The sequence below is a fragment of the Doryrhamphus excisus genome, linkage group LG17, assembly GCF_037039965.1.
Source record: "Doryrhamphus excisus strain RoL-2023G ecotype Guam linkage group LG17, RoL_Dexc_Guam_v1.1, whole genome shotgun sequence".
Lineage (NCBI taxonomy): Eukaryota > Metazoa > Chordata > Actinopteri > Syngnathiformes > Syngnathidae > Doryrhamphus > Doryrhamphus excisus.
Window position 1 is genome coordinate 8,606,479 of NC_136373.1, and position 22,341 is coordinate 8,628,819.

Here is a 22,341-nt window from a genome sequence, read left to right on the forward strand (position 1 = left end):
GTGACAAGAAATTACCAACAAAGACTTGATGACAGTAAATTGCCGATAGGTGTGTATGAGAGCGTGCTAATGCAAATGTACATGCAGCGAACGTATACACTGGGTGGGCTCATCTTGCTAGGAGAGCACCTGAGGTGGCATCACATCCGTGCTGAAGGACGGCTATCTTTCATGACTGAAAACGCAGAACGTTTAAGAATCTATTGTGGAATCAGGACAAATCTTAAATGAGGCGATAAATTAAAAAGGCATAAATGTGGCAAGTGTGGTCCAAAAGTGTCCAATGAAAACATCTGTGAAAAATGTGAGGTGTCTCTGTGGTTGCAGATGGTAGAACAGACCCCTAAAAGCGTTGTCCTTGGCATTGTTTGCTCCTGCAGTGGCGTTCAAAGCCAGCGCCAACGACTTTACCTCAATCCCCATAGAGACGGTACGCTTCGGACTGGGAACTTTCCAGACTCATTACCAGATGAGGCAGGAGGTTCCACCTCGCTGCCTCATTCTATTTGCTTCCATTCTACTCATGGATGCACAGACATACACAAGTGAGAGAGCTCCGAGGTATTGCCTGAATGAAATAGCAAGAAGGTGAATAATAGAAAGAAGATTGCAGGAGGACGAGAAAGGAGAGAAAGGTTAACTGGAAAGGATGGTGAGGTCTCTTAAATGTCAAATGAGCTTCTGCACAAACGTCAAAGTACTAACGCGGCGTTTATACACAAAAGTGGGAACAGCAGTGGAAAGAGGGTCCTTAGAAAAGAAAGATGAGAGAGGCGCATAGTGTAAACAAGCACTCGGACACTGACACAAGGTGACTGTGCAGAGTCAGTCTAACTAATGGAGCAGAAAATGGAGGAATCATGGGCTTCTTATCCCTCGACTAATCACAGTCAGAAGAGTGGGAAGAGGGAGTAAAAAGATAAGTGAGAGAAAGGCTTCAGGCTGATTTTCTATCTTCCCACTACATTTTCACACTCTTGTCAGTCTTGCCTGATAGTTCTTATTATTGGCCGGCGAGTGTTGTTGTCATTCTTCTGGGTGTCTCTCTGCTGAACCGTTTTATTTAGCATGTCAAAGCTTAACAGAGACAACATGCCTTCCCTCCTCGTGTCCACTTTTAGTTTTGATCTATTTATGGCTCCCTGTTGCTTGTCCTCTCATCAGCCCTTCTCATCGACGTCGCTCGGCAGCCGGCGTGGAATCCTAATGAGCAGAAACCGCTCTGAGTCCTTTAGCGCGCATGCTGCCATGCACGCTTATCTCACATGGACTCCGTCACTGAGATCCCGCAGCCACTGACTGCCATCAGACTCCCAATTTGGCAGATCTGTTCAAATCCTCAAAAGACCAGGACAGACTTATGATGCAGTGGCATGGGGACATGATTTGACTACGAAATCATGAGGCTGGTCTGATCTCAACCGGAGGGGGGCAGCCCTGATTCTCGGGCTTCCAGTCAGGTGTTCTAACATGTACTATCAGGGTTTGGGCTCGGGGGTGCAAACCCTCCACCCTGAATTCATGAAGCAATTGAGACAAAATGGAGTGCAGTGTTTGGCTGCAACCAACAGGAGTGGGCGGGGCATAAAGCAGACATGGGCGTGCTTTCGCTGGCAGGCCCATAATGAATTTAATAATAGAATTAAATCATACAGGTAAGACTGTCTGTTCATAAACAACCAAAGACAACCACAATTCTAAACTGATTTTTTTCAGAACTCTATTCCAGCAAACAAGCCAAAAGCAGAAAAGCAGTATTTGTATTTCATCAGACTTTTCACACTGCTCATGTGGAAGACCGCTGTGAATCAAAATCACTGACATTTAGAGCAGGCGATACAGTCGATGTTATTTGTTCCATGCAAGTTGGAAGCTTAAATCACCTTGACATTTAACTTTGTCAGAGCTGTCAGCAGGGGAAGAGACCCACAGGTAGGCCAGTTACGATAATAGATATTTCCATTTATCAATACATGGATATATCCATAAAAAAAAACAGGTTGCAATTATAAGCTCTCAATAAGCAACAATGGCATTGGCTCCATATGAAATGAAAACAGAAGAGAGTGAGCATCTTCTAAGCAATAAAGCCTCTCTGTGCCAGTAGCGAGGCTACACTAGTGAAGGCACAAAGGCGATAGTTTGTTTATCTGACGGGCCGCCATGACTACACCAACGTATGGGAAACATTGTACTTTATTATTAAGACTCTCTTCCGAAACATGGCATTTATTGGCCCCTTTCTGGTCCAATAGGACCTGTCCTCCTCTTCCATGTCTGTAACCTTTCATCTGTCAAACCCAAGCACCTTTCCCCCTCTCCATCAGTCCCAAAAGTTTGAGAGCGACTGACACGAAAGGGGAAACCTCACCTCCTCTCTCTCTCTCTCACAACTTCCTGTTGAACTTGGGCTGAACTCTCCTTGTTTGGAGGAGCGGTGCTAGACAAAGCTGCTTTCCTCAAGAGAGATGAGGTGTCATGACTATTTGGAGACTGACACAGCATTGAGTGGTACCTGTCCTTTTGTTACTACTCCGATAAGGCCTGTCTTCCACATTGCAAATAAAACAGGAGGTTTCAATGTGCTTTATATGTACATTTTTATTGCTTGACGCTTTCAAAAGTAGCAGTTGTAAAGTATGTATTTACATTCCCCAAAAAGTAATATTTAAAGGTCACATGAACCCAGGTACACAACATAATTATTATGTTGAAGGACACAAGGAAGGAGCTGAATGGAGCTTAACAGCATGAAACACGTCTTTCACATCCCTCATGAAACAAGAATGAAAATGCATCTAAAAATGCAATTATTATGTTAAAATAAAGGAAAAATAAATACATTTGGAGCAGTTGACCCACATGAACAATGTAATTATGACCGAGCTTCACATAGCACGCCATTCTTAGCAGCTGATAACCAAGGACAATATGTTGTTCCAACAGAGCAACAGGGGACCAACTGTGGATGTCAACAACATGAATACATGCATCCCAATGTCGGGCAGGAATAACAGGACAACATCCGCTGTTGTCGTCATCATATAGTTCAACAAGAGACAAAACAAGGTAGCGTTGCTGAGACAGAAGAGTACGCTGGAAGAAACAAACCTCTGCATCAATGAACATCTGACAAAGTGCAATGCTGACATCGCAAAGAGGGCACGCGACTAAGAAAGCCAAGAATTTAAGGCACTTGGAGCTCCAACTGGAAAATCGACTTCATTTTAAATGTCGGGTCAGAGGAAGCCAAAGTACTTGTTGTTCCAACCGGACAAAGCTTTGTAGTCAGACATGTTTAGGTTCACTATCCCAGCATAGTCCCCAGCTACTAGCCTTAAGTACTTTCCTCAGTACCGAAATCCCACCAGAACTCGACTCAGGAAACAAAGTGGGGAGTAAGTCATTGTTGACGGATTTCACTGCTTATGGGGGTGTCATACGACTTCATGTCAAAAAATATGAACTTTAATAAAACTGCAGCAGTAGGTTGCCTACAGCCACAGCTTTTTATCACTATGATTTTAGACACGGCACAAATTAGAGATCCCACTGGTGATTTGTTTTTGTAGACCACAAAACCCGGTGACTGTCGGATTCGGCAGTTATTTGAATAAAGCATTAACAGGAGTAATTATGGTAATGTAATGTAGGATAAACCCACATCATCTACAAAAAGCTACATTATTCGCTTTTGCTTTGCTATCGTCAGTACAGCTGCGTTTATTTTTTAACAGCTTGATGCCAGACTCCCAAAAGAATATCAAGATCAGTCACATCAAACACATGTACTGTATGGGCCTCCCAAAAATGGGACAGAGGACAGAAATAGACAAAGTCTCACATCCATTCAATCTACAACCCCCAGAAATGAGAAATGAACAAGGGAAAATGTCATTTCGTCGTTGCTGCTGCCACAGTCAATCGTACGGCTGCACCTCACTGTGAATAATTGCTGACAATATCTTAGGAAGCCCTGCAGCAGACCCTCTCTCAACCAGTCTCTTATTTCTCCTACGTCTTCCATCACATCACATTCACTGGGGGGGCTCTTTGCTTGACGAGCGCCTTCTTTCCTTATCTCCTATCTCGGGCCGTGAGGAGCCAGATCTCTGGGGCTACAGAGCAGGAAGAACACTTGGCTTTGAACATCCAAGGCATCTATTCCGTAGTCCCTGAACGTGATCTTGATGCATCAACTTCTTGTGTAACTTCTGCTGTTCCAGATTCTATTTCTTTTTTGATTGCTGGTGATGATAAGATACTAAATTTTTTTCTTCTGCAATATCTGTCGTTTGGGCCCAAAAGGCAAACATACAAGTAGGCCATGGAGACCAACAGGAGATCAGAGTTGTACAAAATGAGTTTTATATCATTTTAATGACATGCAGAACAATAATGTGTTAACAATAGAGGCTTTGTAGTGAAGGTATGCTAAGCTGTATAATAACACAGTATGTGAGTATATTAGTGTGGGAGTGAGAATTGGGTTTGATGTCCTGGAAGTGGATACCCTACAGGTAACGCTTCTTCTCTACTACAGTCCTGTAAAAACACACCCAAAATGTGGAAAAGGTTAACTCATATAGCTTGTTCATCTGATTACAAAGTCATCTAATGTCTCTCTGATGATTCCTTCATGTACAGGATGCCTAAATGAGTGACTCAAAATCGCATGGTTACACACTAACATCATTCATCATTGATGCATATTCAAAGCCGCTAATTACCACTTTCATTCACATGTTCAGCTGTTTCAGCCTTATTAATTATGCCAACATGGCTTGTTCCATTTGAAATACAACCACCGCTGGGCGGCAATTTCCTAACCCTAAAGTAAGATTCATTAGCAAAGTTATTGCACCAGGCGATGTGTGAAATACAAGACGCCAAACGAAATTGGCGAGTTTAATGGGAGGACCGCCGTGATGAGAAGCCATATGGACAATACCTGACAAATAAATGACCATAAACACGAAACCTGAGGAGGGCTATCTTTTGTTGTCGTGTCACATACCATTAAAAAAAAATAAAAAATCCTCATGAGAGTTTTTTCACAGCTTGAGCTAATTCACTTCTGTCATTCAGGACCGCATTGCCGTCACCCCCCCCCCCCCCCCCCCCGTCCTTTCTCTTTGTGCTGTGGTTATTCCACGCCAAATGCTTCTCTGAGTGACAGCAGCTGTAAATCTATGCCCCTTCAACAAAATGTAAAAATAATAGTATGTTATAAAATGTCAGTGGGAAATGCCGTTCAAGCAAAAACCTGCAATCAAATTTCAGGAAATTCTACACATCAATAAAACTGCATGGATTTTGACAGGACCACAGCCTTACTGGGAAAAGTAAGGTGTGCTGGGGATGATATTCCTTCCCTTACAAAGTAATAACATGGCTAAATGCTTCATGTTTCAACAGTGAGCGATGCACTGCAATGACAAAGCACCAATACAAGCAAGGTGAACATGGACGCTATTCCTTTTACTCCAGTAGGATTTCTAACTCCAAACAGTCAAAGATTACGGAAATTACTTGTCTGAAGCCTTCAAACGCAAGTACCACTTGGCAAATATGGGCTCTGAAAGACATTTGTTGTAAAAGGTGCTTGACTACTTGTACTTACAGTTTGTATTTCCAAGTGCATATTCATTGTGTAATTATTGTAACAACAAGAGCTCGAAGTGTACCCTCACTGCTAAGAATACAGGAAATGCATGTTATTATACTTTATGCACTTTGTAGAACAAGAGTCACCCTGTAGGCTGAAATATAATTAGAGTAGGCTTGCCGACTAGCAAGGTTACTTGTGCTTCTGTTGCTGCAGTGCCAGGCAGGTAGCACCACCAACGCCGCTTCCCTCAGGACTCCTCGCTGTGCCGCACGTGTGCAATGAACCAGTAACCCTGAGTGTGCACCTCCCAACATAGCCACTGATGATAAATTACCTAATCCGCCAGGCCACAGCCGTTTCTAGCATACACCTCAGGGTGTAGCGAGGGAGAGGAGACCAGGAACAGATAGCAAGAGGTAGGCATGAAGGAAAAATAAAATAGAGTGGAAAGGGCATGGATGCCAAATAAAAGCAGAAGCAACAATAATAAAGTGTCTCAACGGGACATGTGTTAGCGATGTTCAGCGTGGGACCTACAAAAACACATGGAACACTTGGTGGCCCAGAAGATCATTTGCAATAAGGAATTGTGATGAAGGAAGATGTAGTCACCCATGCAATTCCAGCTGCATATGCAAGATATTTTTAAGACATTCTTGTTTTGTTTACACAGACATGGGGCAAACAGCGCTCTTATTTTGAAGGACGGTTACAGAAGTGTGTCCCGAGTGTGTGGAGATTGTGTATTTATGGCTAAGACAAGCTACGTTCAAAATTATTTCACTCAAAACCTCCACATGGTCACCGGGCACTGTAAAACCTTCCTTGTATTAAAGCCATGGAATACAACGTGGTGAAAATATACTCATCGTGCTCACACGAGCTGAGCAAATACTAATGTAGTATCTCACCAGAGCAGATGTTAGAATGCCACTGAGATAACACATCGGAGGCAGGCATATTATTTAAAACTCTAGCCCTGCTTTGACAAGCCCTGGTTGGTCAAAAGGCTGCAAAAGGTGTGATTACCAGTGATTACCAGCGAGGCATGACATTTTCTACAAAATGAAGGAAAGTGGCAAAATCCCATCATGAGGTATCAGGACGATATCACAATATCATATCGCCAATGGCAAGTACACTATTTTCATCATCGTGACAAGTCCAAAAAAGCCTGTGATTGCTCCAAAGGCGTTGAAGAGAGTCTAATGAGTTCGTCACATGATTACACCGCTGAACATGTACCTTGCGGGCGTCATTTCATTTCATCTCAGCAGTTACGAGGGACGATGACATCAGCGCTCTGAGAGGAACGCTTGTCGTCACTCACACACAAACACTGCTATGGTAACAGCAGAGGTGTGACAATTAAAGGGGGTCGCGAAATAACATAAAAACACAAAGTGATGACCAATAATTACGTAAGTGTTGTCCCAGAGGTCAACGGCAGCCAGAGCTGGCAGAGGTCATCGTCCTCGTGAGAGTAGGAAGTAATGCAGATATTTATGAGGGTTGCCTGATCTCTGAGCACGACTGCTATGGCAACAGCGAGTGTGTGAAAGTAGTGTGTGCCAGGAGTTGGTAACCCATGCGTGCTTATGTCACCAACCATGTGTAAATACTCACATCTGTCAACTATCTACGTCCAAGTCGGCATACGAAGGTAGGAAAGGGCACACTGGAGCACCAGCTGCACAGCATTCTACACACTGGGCAGCTATTCAAGAGCTCTCAGTAACAGTAACCCACAGCAACCCTAAAACCACCCCCCTTCTCCTTTAAGAGCCCCATTGGCCAGTTTAGGGTGAAATGAATGGACTGGCAGGCAGCAATGCCAGGAGACAAAAAGAGGTTGTGTAACTTTAGCCACTCTACTATGACCAAAGTGCAGCATCACCCCCCCCCCCCCTCTTAAAGGTTCACAAGGTTAATTATTCAACATGGGGAAGGAGAGGTGGGGGTTGAAAATGGACACAAGGCAGAAACACCACATCTCTTATGTTCAACTCCACTAAGCATGCACTCTCCACGCCGGCTTGTCTTACCGTTGTGGTTGTGCTGCAGGGTCTCGAGCATGCTGCCGGAGGGGTCAGCGGCACCCAGCTCGGTCAGTCTGCGGCTGGTGGCACTCAGCTCGGAACGCAGGTTGGTCACCTCCTGGCTGGCCGACTGGATGGCCCCGTCTATACGCTGAGCCAGCTGCTTGTTGTCATCCATCATTTTCAGGATTTTTGCCTGCAGAGAGGGGAATGTGGAGTAGGTGTCATGCTGCCAACTTGTGCATTTCAAGAGGAAGGATGATGTCCGTGAATAAATCCAGGAAAAAAAGCCAAGTTAAATCCTTCAAGCAGTTTGTCCTTTTGCTTGCACAGAAGTCATCCGGCTCGGGGGAAATGGGAATCAGCTGGGGGGAGAGAGTGCTAGTGTGGCGTGAGTGTCAGCGTGCTGCGTGTGCATGTGGTTGAGAGTTCTGTAGGCACGTGCGTGCGCGTGCGTGCGCGTGCGTGCCGCCTGCACTACCCCTGTGTGAAATGTGCTCACTGCAGCTGACTGTTGAAAGGACACAGAGCATTGAGAGATGACAGGCACCTTTTTAAATGGACCGTACCATTTGCACATCTAGTCAGAGGGGGAGCAAGCTGCGCTTGTGAGTTCAGGGAAGTCACTACAGCACAACACCTCAACACAGCTGTTTTGGAAAAGATATTTCTGTAAGGTTCTGACGGAAACATGACAAATGGTGGGAAAACATATGAAGCGAAAGTGTTAAGTTATCGTCTCTCTGTGTGTTGTGTGTCCCTCCTTCGGTGCTCAAAGTAAAAGAAACTCATTAACTTGACAAATAAGCAATAGCAAGGGGAAAAAATAATTAGAGTTGCACAAACAACAAGCTTTCATCACAGTAACACAGCAAGGGGATTGTGGCAATGAATTGTGATGTTCTAAAAAACTAATATTTACGGCATCGAGATTAATCAAATAAAAGGCCATGATATAAATAAATAAGTTATTTCATAATCACACATTTAAAATGTATTTGAATAAATGTAAATATAATTAAATAATATGAAACCTATTATGCTCATTGTACAGCTATAGAGCAGCTACACACAATAACCAGCATACTAAGCTTTCTAGTTCTTCCAGAAGCTGCACCTATTCAGTTGTATTTCTTTCGATTTCATGTGAAAACGGTCTGTTTTAATGTAGGCACGCCCACTCTTCAGTCCTCTCAATGTCCCACTTCTTCTTAGCTAACCTTTTTCGCTCTATGCACTCCTGCACCTCCTCATTCCACGAACAACCTGTGTTTATTCTAGAATGATAAAATAAATACTGCTTTAAATAAATAATAAATACTGACTTTCTCAGCTTTTTATATCAACATCGGCCTGCTGCACTGTATCCTCTCGCTCAGCAGGAACGCTGCCATGTTGCCGTTTCCCAAGGTTATGTACATTTTCCTGCATGTGCTCAGCACTGCACTGTAGCAGCAAGGAGGCAATTGCTGTGTAATCCTAGAAACTGATACCAGACCTTCAGGCACTCTCAAAGTGTGTGTGTGTGTGTGTGTGTGTGTGTTTGTGTGCTTGTCTCAGACTAAATTTATCTGACCTCCCACAACAGCAAGCAGTGCAAGCACACACGTGCCCTGTACTTTACACTATAGTAAATGAACATGGGGGTCGGGGGGGTCAAAGCACCAGCAACATCATGGATATGCAGTTAGAAATGTTTTGGAGGTTAGTTTCATGTAAATAATATTTTTGCAAAACACTAATTAAACCTCAAGTGGTCCATTTGTGATTTAAGCTCCAATCCATGTCTTCTGTGTACATAACATCAATACACCGTTGCCCCAGTCTGGGGTCTTGAATGTCTCCGAATGACAGTAAAGTGAATCAGTGCCTTGTGGCAGAGGACTAGTAATTAGTGAGTGTGGCGGGGTTCGGAATTAGCATATGAATGGTGACAGTGGAGCGTTTACTCAGTGGTCTGTGTACAAGAGGACAGACGACATAATTCTAAAAACACAACCTGTGTGTTAAAAGCATTGTGATTGCATATGCACAGCGAGGTATTTGTTGCCTGGCAACATCAAAAAGTGAAGATGTTCTTCTATCCAAGTCTGTTATTGCAGTTTTATACAGTTGTTTACTCATTACAATGACATTTTCCACACACTTAAAAGGTCTTTACATTCAAGAAATAAACCACCCGCCCAGAAAGACACAACATTAAGAACAGAATTAGCTTCACACTTTTTGCAAAATATTACACACGGTGATTTGAAAAACATTTTCACGTTTTCCCACCGTACAAAAATTGTTATTCAAATACGTGTATATGTTTTGACTCAAGTGTGTCACTTTGCCAACAATCTGGAAGTTATGTAATTTGGGTGTGGTGTGGATATTTGGACATTTGTGTGAGTATCTTAAAAACAGTAGTCCTGTTTTAAAAAAGTGCACATAAAAAAATAAAAATAACTAATGGCTAACAAGACGATGATTATATCTCAACTGAACGATCAATGCCCTAATATGTTCGTCTAATCATATGACATAAAAGTTTGTTTTCCTGTTATGGATTGGTTGTGCACTGTGTCTTATTTTGTATATTTTCTATATATATTAGGTATGGTTCAGGCATACAAACGTGATGCACATGCATCAAATAGGTCCTCTGCAATCTGGCTTGTTGACACACAGATCAGGTTTCCATTTGCTCAGGCAAGGGTGGTCAGCCGAGGGGGGGGGGTTGTTTTGGAACGTTACATGACAACTTTTCCAATTTCTTTAATCTCTTGTCCCATTTAGCTCAGCCTTGGCTTACACCCCCCTCACCTTACATCCGTGTTGTCAGGGAAGGGAAAAAAATGGCAGAATTTTGGACCAAACGGAAACGACTTAGATGGAATGTTTTGTGTGTATTCTGTATCCACAGCCATTAATGGCATGCAATAGGTGAGAAAACGCAGACATAATCTTATTATAGTGGATATTTTCAAATGAGTAAAGGAAACAAAAAGTCCCTATGTGAACAAAGCCTCAAAACGCCGTTCACAGCCGCCATTGAAACAATTCCTCAACAATGTCGTTCGTTGGCTGTTGGTGTCAAGTGCTCACAGATGAGCTATTTGCATGGATTTGCACATCTGATGATGCTATCGTTCTGCTAAATAAATTCCTTGTGTAGGTGTATGCCAGCTATGGCATGGGGTGTGTTTCTACATCTGCCTTTGCGGACAGGAAGTGTGTGTTTCAGGTTGAGGACAGCTCTTGTCTCCTCTACTCAGTATTCAGCAGCTGTCATCTCAGTGACAAGGATTGAGAGAAAGTCTGTTTACGGGCTCTGGTGGGTGCTTGATGCAGCTCTCCTGGAATCTATTCATCTGTTTATATGTCATGCATTCTTTACTATGGTGGGCCTTGCTAAGGTGGGCTCGCACTGTATAATATCGGTTTTCAATATTGGGAAGAAATCTTTCAAAAAAAAAAAAAAGCTTTTATGCTCCAAACATCTGGAACAAACTCCCAGAAAGCTTCAGTTCAGCTGAAACGCTCCGTCTATTTAAATCCAGGTTAAAGACCCACCTGTTCTTAGCAGCATTTAAATTCTGTTTTATTAAGAAGCTTAAATTTGCACAGACATTTACAAGACTCTTTAATGATCTCTTTCATTTTTTTCATTCTTTTTTATGTTTTCTTTTCCTTCATGTTTTTATGTCTGCATGAAGCACTTTGAATAGTTGTAAAAATGAATAGTGCTATATATGTACGTATATCTGCCTTGTCTTGTGTTACCTTGTCTAATGTGTTGACGCATTGGAGGACAATAACTCTAGACTGTTATATATGCTGTATTCTGAAGTACATTCAGGTTTAATTAGTACTGTGCCTTGACAATATATAATAAATATGACTTGTACTCACGTTTGCAAGATACTGTATCACAAATCAATGCAAAGAAGCACAGTCTATTATGGGGCTTTTCACTGGCCTGAAATTAAATGTCAGCAAGAAAGAGTGAACTTGTTCTAATTTAGCAGGCGATGAGGCCAATGGTGAAGTTTTCAGACTTCTCTATCCAAAGTAATGACATTTGACATTAATAAAAAATGACTATGAATTTTCACTCCCCGATGGAAGCCCTGCAATGGACCTCGGCAGAACCTTCCATAAATTATGCTAATTCTTACTCCTATTTCCATTTCCTCCACTTAATTAATGCACAACAAATATCAAATTCATCTTGCAGTATTAATTGAAAAATGTCAATCATATTCCTGTTCAGTTCATTCTCTTGTGTGCGGGACTCAGTTCATCTGTAGTGTCTTGAATATGAATGGCCGTCAAAGTAAGCTGCTGAGAAACCTTTACAAGCCATACGAGGCTGCTCGTGCTCTTTTTTTTTTGATAATGAATGCTGTCACCTTCAAAGGGGGGGGGGGGGGGGTCACCCTGCAGCGAAACAGCTGACAGATTCTGTTAAAGGATTTTTCAGGGTCCTTTTCTCTCCGATGATTTCTTCATGCCGAGACTGATATTAGCATACTGCAAGCAAAAATAAACATATTCACAAGTTCACATGAAAATATGTCTTGGTTTTTGAACGCTGTCTTGGTTATCGTACGGGGGGGGGCGGTCACATTGTGAGGACTTGCCCGGACTCGCCCGGGCGGGGGACCCAGGGGTCCGAGACCCACAATCCCATCCCCGATCTGCGGAAAATGTGGACCGCTAAGGGACAAGCCCCCCCCCCCAACCCCAAAAAAGCCCAGTAGCAGCACTACAACAGTGAGGCGGTTGTGTCATGATATTGATTGATGATACAGTGCAAATATCCCCAGGGATTTTCCATCCATGCTCACTGTGCTCCAGGCTGGGGTCTGGATGTAAAAGCACAGATGAAGAGACAACTCCAGCTGCTTCTGCCACACCGTATCATCCTGTGCCAAACAGGTAGACGCTTGGCAATATTTTCTTAATTCAAATGCGTTCCCCCAAAAGCGACACCCAATCAAACTCACTTGTCCTCTGCAATCCAAATCATGTTCCACTAACAGCGTCACACATGCTGGCAGGCTTACGGGATTACAAACTTCTCTAGAAGCCAGCATATGTGCAAATAATAAAAAGATTTGCAAACAGCTTATTTCCGTATGCAACGTTTGTGATGCGAGACGTTTGACATATTCCAGCGAAACACAGGCGTTATTTAAAAGGCATATCCTCACCTAGATGAGTTTGGCGTTTCATTTAATATTCATGTTCAGGGGGAGTCAAAGTTACCTGAAGACAGAACGTGATGATGATGATGAAGAGCTGTATCAAACATTTTCCCCATAAAGATGTGCGAGTACAGACAGGTCCCCATTAACAGTATGTTACTTAACTGGAGTTTCAGAACGTCTGTCATTTCCATGGCAACCGTGGATCACTCTAGCACTCTAAATAATCACACACGGCTAAAACAGTTGCTGCCTGCATTGTTGCACTGGATTTTATTGGTTTTATTATTATTTTTCATTCATTCTTTTTCTACTGCTTTTCCTCACAAGGGTCGTGGGGGTGCTGGAGCCTATCCCAGCTGTCTTTGGGCGAGAGGCGGGGTACACCCTGGACTGGTCGCCAGCCAATCACAGGGCACATATAGACAATTTGGAGTTGCCAATTAACCTAGCATGTTTTTGGAATGTGGGAGTAAACCGGAGTACCCGGAGAATTGAACCCTGGTCTCCTAGCTGTGCGGTCTGCGCACTAACCACTCGACTACCGTGCAGCCTGGTTTTATTAGCTCTTTTATTTTATTTTGTGCTACACAGGTTTTTGTCTTGCGTTTTGTTGCCTTTTTGTACTTTTAAGAACCGAACCGTGACTTTAAAACCAAGACACACATCATACCACCTTTCTGTACCAGTCTCTCCATCTTCCAAACATCTTCTATCAATGAATGCAATCATAATCACTGGAGGCTTCTCCACAAGATAAGCTTTTATTTATTAAAGTTCGACATCCAGAGAGAGAGAGACCAGAGAGACCAAGGGACTTACTTCCTGTTTGTGTTTAGTCTTATCTTCCCAGAAATCCATCGCGTTCAGACAGCTTTGCCATATTTGACAGAGGACACCATGAGTGTCTTGAATATGATATTAATATTTAAATTCACATTTACAATGTTGATGCCATGTTTCATCATTGAAGGCAAACTGATCTGTGAGGGCTTCCATGAAAATGTTGCTCCTCAAGTATGACAACTATGTCATAAAATGAGGCAAAACAAAAAAAAATTAATGACATTTTCCATGAAAGAAAATAAAGAAAACCCATTAATGAGGCCTAATATGCTTTGTGTGATAGTGGCTGTCAGACTAGCGTAATTGTGTTTTGCCAAGTAACCTCAGTTAGCAATAGCTTCTTATGCAAATTTTGAAAGTCCCAAAGCACATACTGTATGAATGACTGTTGAATTTATCTTTAAATATTATGGGTTATTAAACATTATAGTAAAACCATTTGCTAATTTAATACAATGTTTTTTTGTGAGGAGGCCATATTTGGCTTGGTTTAATATTCAGGTTAGAAAAGGATCAGTATATGAGCATATTCGGGTTTTTCAAAGGGGTTATTGGTGTTTACATGGCTGTGCATACACTAGTTATTGCTAATATTCTAGTTATGATAGGTTTATTTGCATGTAAACTGATATCCATATCCATGCTTTTTTTTATAAGGCAACCAAAGCATACAAGGAAAGTGTGTGGTTTGAATTCACCAAGTCTGTCATCCATGTCATAGTGGAAAAAGTTATTGGCTCCCCCCAAATCGCACTCATTGCATAGAGTGGCAAGGTTTCCTCCAGTGGTCTGCAGGAGTCCGAGGGTAGCGGAGAAGACAGATGAGACCAAGCCGATGCATAATGCATGGACACAAAGAACGCTCTGAAAGGCCAGGCCAGCTGAGGTCCCATTCATAGGGGGGACAGATTGACCCGGCAACACCCATCACATACTCCATCACGTCTGCAGCATCCATGCAGCTCCATCCCTTTGAGACCACCAACAGGATGCGCTTTTCCATGACCCTGGCACCGGTCCAGCATATTTGGCCAATATGTGGAAAAGTGAATCAGATGCGTTGAAATATTAATAAGACACTTCCGTGATGTGTGTGTCCTGATTATGCACATGCATAATATAGTCCTAATGATTATGATCCCTCAACATAACTGTCGACATGATTTAGATTTTGTATATACTATTTCTGGAGCTAAGGGTTTCTTTTGGTCATCTTGGTTTTGATTGGCGGTAGCTGACAGGCTGCCGGCGTTCTACTGTGACAGAACAGACAATGTAAACAGACGGCTGCAGGAAACAAGCCATGGGTGCAGGTAGCCTACCAGCAGGTATTATTTGAAGAGAAATGGCCACACGGCGTCTCCCCACATCAAACATTTGTGTTGCTTTGCTCCAACCACACAGACAATTATGTACTCCTGACAATACTGATTTTTTTTCCTGGGGAGCGTATGGTGGCTTTTTAATTTTTTTTAAATAAAGGAAGCTGCATGTTCTCCCCGTGCATGTGTGGGTTTTCTCCGGGTACTCCGGTTTCCTCCCACATTCCAAAAATATGCTAGGTTAATTGGTGACTCCAAATTGTACATACTAGGTATGAATGTGAGTGTGAATGGTTGTTTGTCTATATGTGCCCTGTGATTGGGTGGCCACCAGTCCAGGGTATACCCCACCTCTCGCCCAAAGACAGCTGGGATAGGCTCCAGCACCCCCGCGACCCTTGTGAGGAAAAGCGGTAGAAAATGAATGAATGAATGAATAAAGGAAGCAAGCTAATGAATTTGAAATATCATTAAACCAATGCATTTCAATTAATTCACTGGATTCAGGTTTTATACAGGAGAATGTGGGGAATGCTCATGTTCTAAATCAGGGGTGGGAAAACTTTTTGACTCGCGGGCCGCATTGATTTAACAAATTGACGCGGGGCCAGACTATATATATTTACATATATAATTCTAACATTCCACCTGGAATTATTGTATCTGGAAAAGTGTCATGCAACCTGCTATATGTGCTTGTGTCCCTTTTTGTAAATAGCAGACCACATGAAATAACCAAATTGATTTCAAAAAATAAAATAAAATCAAAAGCCACAATGCCAAGTTGTATGTTTTCAATGAAATACTTTGGAAAGAACGGGCGGGCTGTATTTAAACACTTGGCTGGCCGGATGTGGCCCCCGAGCCGTAGTTTGCCCACCCCTGTTCTCAATGCCTTTTGATGGAATCTTTCTGGTAACTACTAGGTAAGGTAGTAGCTTGGTAGTATTACTGATTTACTATTTAGTACTACTGATTCGGCTCCAACTAATAACGAATGACTTTTTAATCAAGCTCATTTGAATAATTTTGAATTGAAAACTCAACCACACTCGACTTTGCCTCTTCAGCATGTGTCCTCCTCCACCCTCACCAGATTAGTTCCCAGCCTCTCATTTCAACCTCTTCATCCTCTTCCCACACACAAATTACACTAAATTATCAACGGGAGAAAACAATGAGACAAAATATACGAGGGAAGGGTGTCAATGATGTCATGCACCCTCTGTCCTGATTTGACATATTAATAGAGGCAGCCACATTAGCAATATCCGCCCCCCCTCCCAATTGTCCCACTGGATGATCCTCAGAAAACGTATTTTTGAGAACCTATCATTATTCGATGACAGGACTAATAGAAGAAGAGAAGGAACCGGGTGGACTGTCAGAATTATAAAGAAGTGTGCGTGTATCGAATATATCATCTGGCCCTCAGGCCGATTATGGTGGCCCACCCCTGGCTGAGGAGATACTTTCAGTATTTGACGATCGCACAAGCTAGCATACCTGAGCATCCACGAGAAGGTGTCTCATCAGGGTCATGGACTTTTGCAGCGTCTCCTTCTCCGGGGGAAGATATGCATGATCCTCCTGCTCCAGGGACTTGGGTCCAGTCACCATGAAGCTAGCGATCTGATCATTCAGGCTGTTTAGAGACTGCACAGCTTGAAGGAGACAGAAACGTGAATTAGAACGAGATCAAGTGTTTATTTCCTCATACAAACTGTTAATCCTCCTGAGAGGTTTGCTGCTGAAGCACACCTCAATCCGGTGTCTTGTAAACCAAGAGGACCATTTGTGGACCATATTTTTTATGGGCCTGTGAACGGCTCTTTGTAGAAGAAGTAAAAAGTAACTAAGAATAAACTGAAGAACTGAAACTAAAAAAAATGTCTGTGAGATCGCTTACACACATACACAGTACACAGTACACATACACAGTACACACAGTATAGCTGGTTAATAAACAAAACACATACAGGAAGTTCTCATCAACCCATGCTCATTTCAGACTTAAAATAAGGAACCCATTTAAGTTCCACTGATTTCCAGAAAATTACAGACTCTTCCGAATACAGATAGCAGTGAAATCGCTTATTCCTAGTAGTACTCCGGCGACCAGTCCAGAGTCATCTGGGATAGGCACCAGAAGACCTCCTTGAGGTGAGGACAAATGGATGGACGTCTAAACAATATGGCATACTGCTGCAAAACAATGAAAACAAAAAGTTCAACATTTTATCTCATAGCAAAATGGGTCCAAGGTCCAACAAAGTTTGGTGCGGAATAAATTAACTTAAACACCATCAAACACCTTTGCTAAAACATCATTGACTCCATATTTTGGACCATTCCAGGACCCAAACTGTAGTACGGTGTCAAAGTGGAAGACTACTGTCACCAACTCTTTGTTGTCAACACCGTTTTTTTCATCCAAAATGTTCCATCCTGTTTTTGTTCCCATGTTCTTGCCCTCGTGTGTCCCTGGCAAACGCCTCCTTTCAGATTTCCTTCCCTGCATGCTTCCCACAGTGAAAACTAACCGGGTATACAGTCATGTATCAAACATTAAACACACACTTCCTCAGCCTCTTCATATGAATCCCTCTTTGGTCTTCGGGAGGTCAGCGCAAATATTTCCCAGGTCAGCCAAATGGTGGCAGGAGAAAAAAGTCATTTCCATAATTATTTTCCACAAGCTTATGCCTCATTAGGCGTGTTTTCGGTTTTTCAACTCGATTAAACCTCCAAATGTATCATTTTGTTGTCCAGAGGCCATCTCGTGTGAACTTCAACCAACCCTCTCTTTTGTTGACACGCTGCTGAATAAAGAAATATAAAATTACTGGAATATAGAAATATAAAATACATCGGCAGAAAATTGGAGGGGGCGAAGGGGGCTCTGCAATCATTTTGCCCCCCACACAAAATCCCAGGCTGAAGGAATAAAACACAAACAAAGGCAAGAGAGCATAGATGTATATGTTACATAACCACAATTCCTTTCACCGTGCTTGACATTTGCAAGCAAACAAGCCTTGGTGGCAGAGATAAGACGGAAATGAGGGGGCTGGAGAGGAAGACGAGTCTACTCGGGTGAGCAGGCGTCATATGTTTCAATGTGTGGAGACTAACTGGTAACTGTGGATGGTACTAATGGTAACTGTGGATGGTACTAATGGTAACTGTGGATGGTACTAATGGTAACTGTGGATACTACTAATGGTAACTGTGGATGGTACTAATGGTAACTGTGGATAGTACTAATGGTAACTGTGGATAGTACTAATGGTAACTGTGGATAGTACTAATGGTAACTGTGGATGGTACTAATGGTAACTGTGGATGGTACTAATGGTAACTGTGGATGGTACTAATGGTAACTGTGGATAGTACTAATGGTAACTGTGGATAGTACTAATGGTAACTGTGGATGGTACTAATGGTAACTGTGGATGGTACTAATGGTAACTGTGGATGGTACTAATGGTAACTGTGGATAGTACTAATGGTAACTGTGGATGGTACTAATGGTAACTGTGGATGGTACTAATGGTAACTGTGGATGGTACTAATGGTAACTGTGGATGGTACTAATGGTAACTGTGGATAGTACTAATGGTAACTGTGGATAGTACTAATGGTAACTGTGGATGGTACTAATGGTAACTGTGGATGGTACTAATGGTAACTGTGGATAGTACTAATGGTAACTGTGGATGGTACTAATGGTAACTGTGGATAGTACTAATGGTAACTGTGGATAGTACTAATGGTAACTGTGGATAGTACTAATGGTAACTGTGGATGGTACTAATGGTAACTGTGGATGGTACTAATGGTAACTGTGGATAGTACTAATGGTAACTGTGGATGGTACTAATGGTAACTGTGGATGGTACTAATGGTAACTGTGGATGGTACTAATGGTAACTGTGGATGGTACTAATGGTAACTGTGGATAGTACTAATGGTAACTGTGGATGGTACTAATGGTAACTGTGGATAGTACTAATGGTAACTGTGGATGGTACTAATGGTAACTGTGGATAGTACAAAATACTTACTGGGGAGACTTCCTACTTAGAGGATGATTGACAGGTGAAAGGCAACGCAATTACATGGGAAGATATCCATCTGCTTTCTATGCCACTGATCCTCACAAGGGTGGGGGGTTTAGATACCACATGACATTTCAAGTTGCTTTTGCATACCGCCATCTAGTGGGAAAGCAACCAACATGCAGCTTTTTCAACTGTAAAACTGCATTTAAAAGTCATTTGTACAAACCGGCTCGTTCACGGTAGTTCGGTAAAGAGGAAGTGACACATTAGGACAATGATAGTTTTTATATAATTGTCTTTATACAACACTACAATGCATTTAGAAAAGAAAACAATCAAGATGTGATTGAACTGTAATCTTTGTTTCTCAAATTACAACGTTTTTAATAACACATTTTTCGTTAATATCAGCCCTCTGGAGATGCACAGGATATGAATGAATGTAGTACACATTAAAAAAAAATCCAGAAAACAAATAAGGAACCAGAACCGGGATATAACTTTCCCACTTTTGGACAGATTTAGTAGAGATAATCAATTGTTTTAGGCCACCATTAAATTGACACAAGTACACACAATCTACACTGCAAAACCGCTGCTCAAGCTCTGCAACCATTCTGGCCAGTGGACAGTCATCAATTATATAATAATCATTATTATATTATTATTATTGCTATCATCATTATTCTTCTTCTGATTACTACTACTACTACTAGCAGTAGTAGGCTAGTATTAGCCTGCTTATTGACTTGCTTATTAGCCTGCTTTTGCCATATTATATAAAATATGTTAGAGATTTTTTTTGTGAAAAAAACAAAAAAATCAATTAAAAAAACAAATTACTTAGGATGCTTAACATTTTAGGCCTAATGACGCCATTGCTCAAAGAAAAGCAAAAAAAAAGCTAGTCACAGTGCTGTGCAACACTGCCCCCTCTTGGCAACACCTACCGTCCATTTAAAGAAAGACACACCCAGTCTTTAACTTCTTAAATCATGCAAATATCACAATAATTTGCACTTTTTATTACAAGGGAATGTTTTGCATATTTTAAGCACTCGCCACCTAATGTGTGCAAAGATGGAATCATTTGGGAGCTTTAAGCATCTCTGTTCAGTTCATGAAAAAAAGACAAGCATTTATCAACATGACTGAAGAAAGAGACCAGTGGCAGTGAACACACACACATAGCGGATATGCACACTTGGGTCACAGGCTACAAACGCCTTCAGTATAGGATTTATATAATGAAGTGAAAAAGGAAGAAAAATGGTGACTGACGTCAACCTTGGGGTTCTGAAGCTGCAAAGCGGGGTGCAGAATTCTCCTCTCTGCAGAGCTCATTAGGCTCCACTAATCATATCCATTAGCGCCACAAGAGGCGTCCTGGAGGTGATTGGCTTTAAAATATTTTGTGTGCCTGTTTAAATTTGTTGGCCCATAACGGGAGAATCAAAATCCGTCTCATCATATCATCATAATGCCCCTCCAGCAGCAGACGACTCCCCCTTGATTTCCCTCATCTGTTCTCTGCTGAGCTGAGCACTCATCTTCTCTCTGCCCTCATTCTTGAGTTTTTTTTTTTTTTGGTGCTGCACTTGAAACAACATCCGCAATTGTTGGAGGGATTACACAGCGGCTTGAGCGTGTGGCCCATTTGGGTGCGAGAAATAGAATAATAACTCCAGTATCTGATGTCTCGCCGACAAAGGCACAGCTGTGACAAAATGGGATTAATGTTGTTTGTGCACCAGTTCATCTTATCATATGCTGACCTTATAAACATCGGAGGCCCATAAACAGGCTCCAGGCTCCAGAGTTTAAAGGAATGTTTAATGCTTTTTAGCCTCAAGCTGCATCCTTTAGGGAGGTTTTCCTGAAGCAGTTTGTCTGTTTGTTTGCTTCATTTGCATCGTGAGCTAAGTGTATTTCACCTCGTAAAACATTCATTTTAAAACATATTATTCACACATCTTTGCATTTCTTTCTACTAATCACACCGCATTGGGACAACTGCAAATCCTGCATGATTAAGCTCGCATTCCAAAATATGATACAAAATATATGGAATGGAATGGCCTTTATTGTCATTATACAAGATGTACAACGAGATTGGAGAGCTTCTCCTTTCAGTGCAGTAGTCAAGTTTAAAAAAAAAAAAAGTATATAAAAGTAGAGTAAAAAAGGACAATTTAACAAGATATATACAAGATATCCAAATATACACATAGTATTGCACAGGAGCCTATGCAGGAGCAGACATATTGCAGATATGGACTGTTCTCTCGCCTGGCATCGGGGAGAAGGCTCTGCAGCATCCGCTGTAGGACGACCAGGTTCAGAGACAGCTACTTCCCCCTGGCCATCAGACTGCTGAATGCCAAATAAGCCCCTCTACCTTTACTTACATTATTATTATTTATTTAAATTATTTAAATTATTTGGGCAATTTACTGTTCACGCTGCACTTTACATCATGTTGTTCATATTTGGTGTCTATTCTATCTACTTATTCTCCACATTATTATTATTATTATTATTATTTATTATTATTACTTATCTTCTTTTGTGTCTGTTATTATATGGGAGCCAGGCAACGACATTTCGTTGGCAATTTCACTACTGTGTTTTTGTGCAATGACAATAAAGGGAGTCTATCTATGTCAGGGGTCAGCAACCCGCGGCTCCAGAGCCGCATGTGGCTCTTCAGCCTCTTTGTTGTGGCTCCCTTTGCATTCATTCATTCATTAATTTTCTACCGCATATCCTCACAAGGGGTGCTGGAGCCTATCCCAGCTGTCTTCGGGCGAGAGGCGGGGTACACCCTGGACTGGTCACCAGCCAATCACAGGGCAGATATAGACAAACAACCATTCACACTCACATTCATACCTATGGACAATTTGGAGTTGCCAATTAAGCTAGCATGTTTTTGGAATGTGGGAGGAAACCGGAATACCCGGAGAAAACCCACGCATGCACGGGGAGAACATGCAAACTCCACACAGAGATGGCCGAGGGTGGGATTGAACTCAGGTCTCCTAGCTGTGAGGTCTGCGCACTAAACACTCGCCTGCCGTGCAGCCGCTCCCTTTGCAATGCTTGAAATTTTTTAAACACCCGAGTGGGGAAAATGCATGTCTTTGTAATCCAACTTTGTGTGAGACCATGAATGCATCCTGACTGAGTTCTGACTGGTGATTGGATGAGCAGACAGGATGCTATTCAGTTCTCTCTCACACAGGTAAACATGAAGGAAAATAA

General features: G+C 42.1%; 1 protein-coding gene across 2 annotated transcripts in view; it reads right to left on the reverse strand.

Moving 5' to 3' along the window:
• The window catches only part of LOC131136463 (kazrin), a 60,016-nt gene that overhangs the window by 27,852 nt on the left and 9,823 nt on the right, over positions 1-22,341 (reverse strand). For both annotated transcript variants that reach the window (XM_078798323.1, XM_058083304.2), the window contains exons 2-3: positions 16,520-16,677; positions 7,657-7,846 (exon numbers count right to left, since the gene is read on the reverse strand). In XM_078798323.1, the coding sequence (XP_078654449.1) occupies positions 7,657-7,846; positions 16,520-16,677 (348 nt within the window). The remainder of the gene's footprint in view (positions 1-7,656; positions 7,847-16,519; positions 16,678-22,341) is intronic.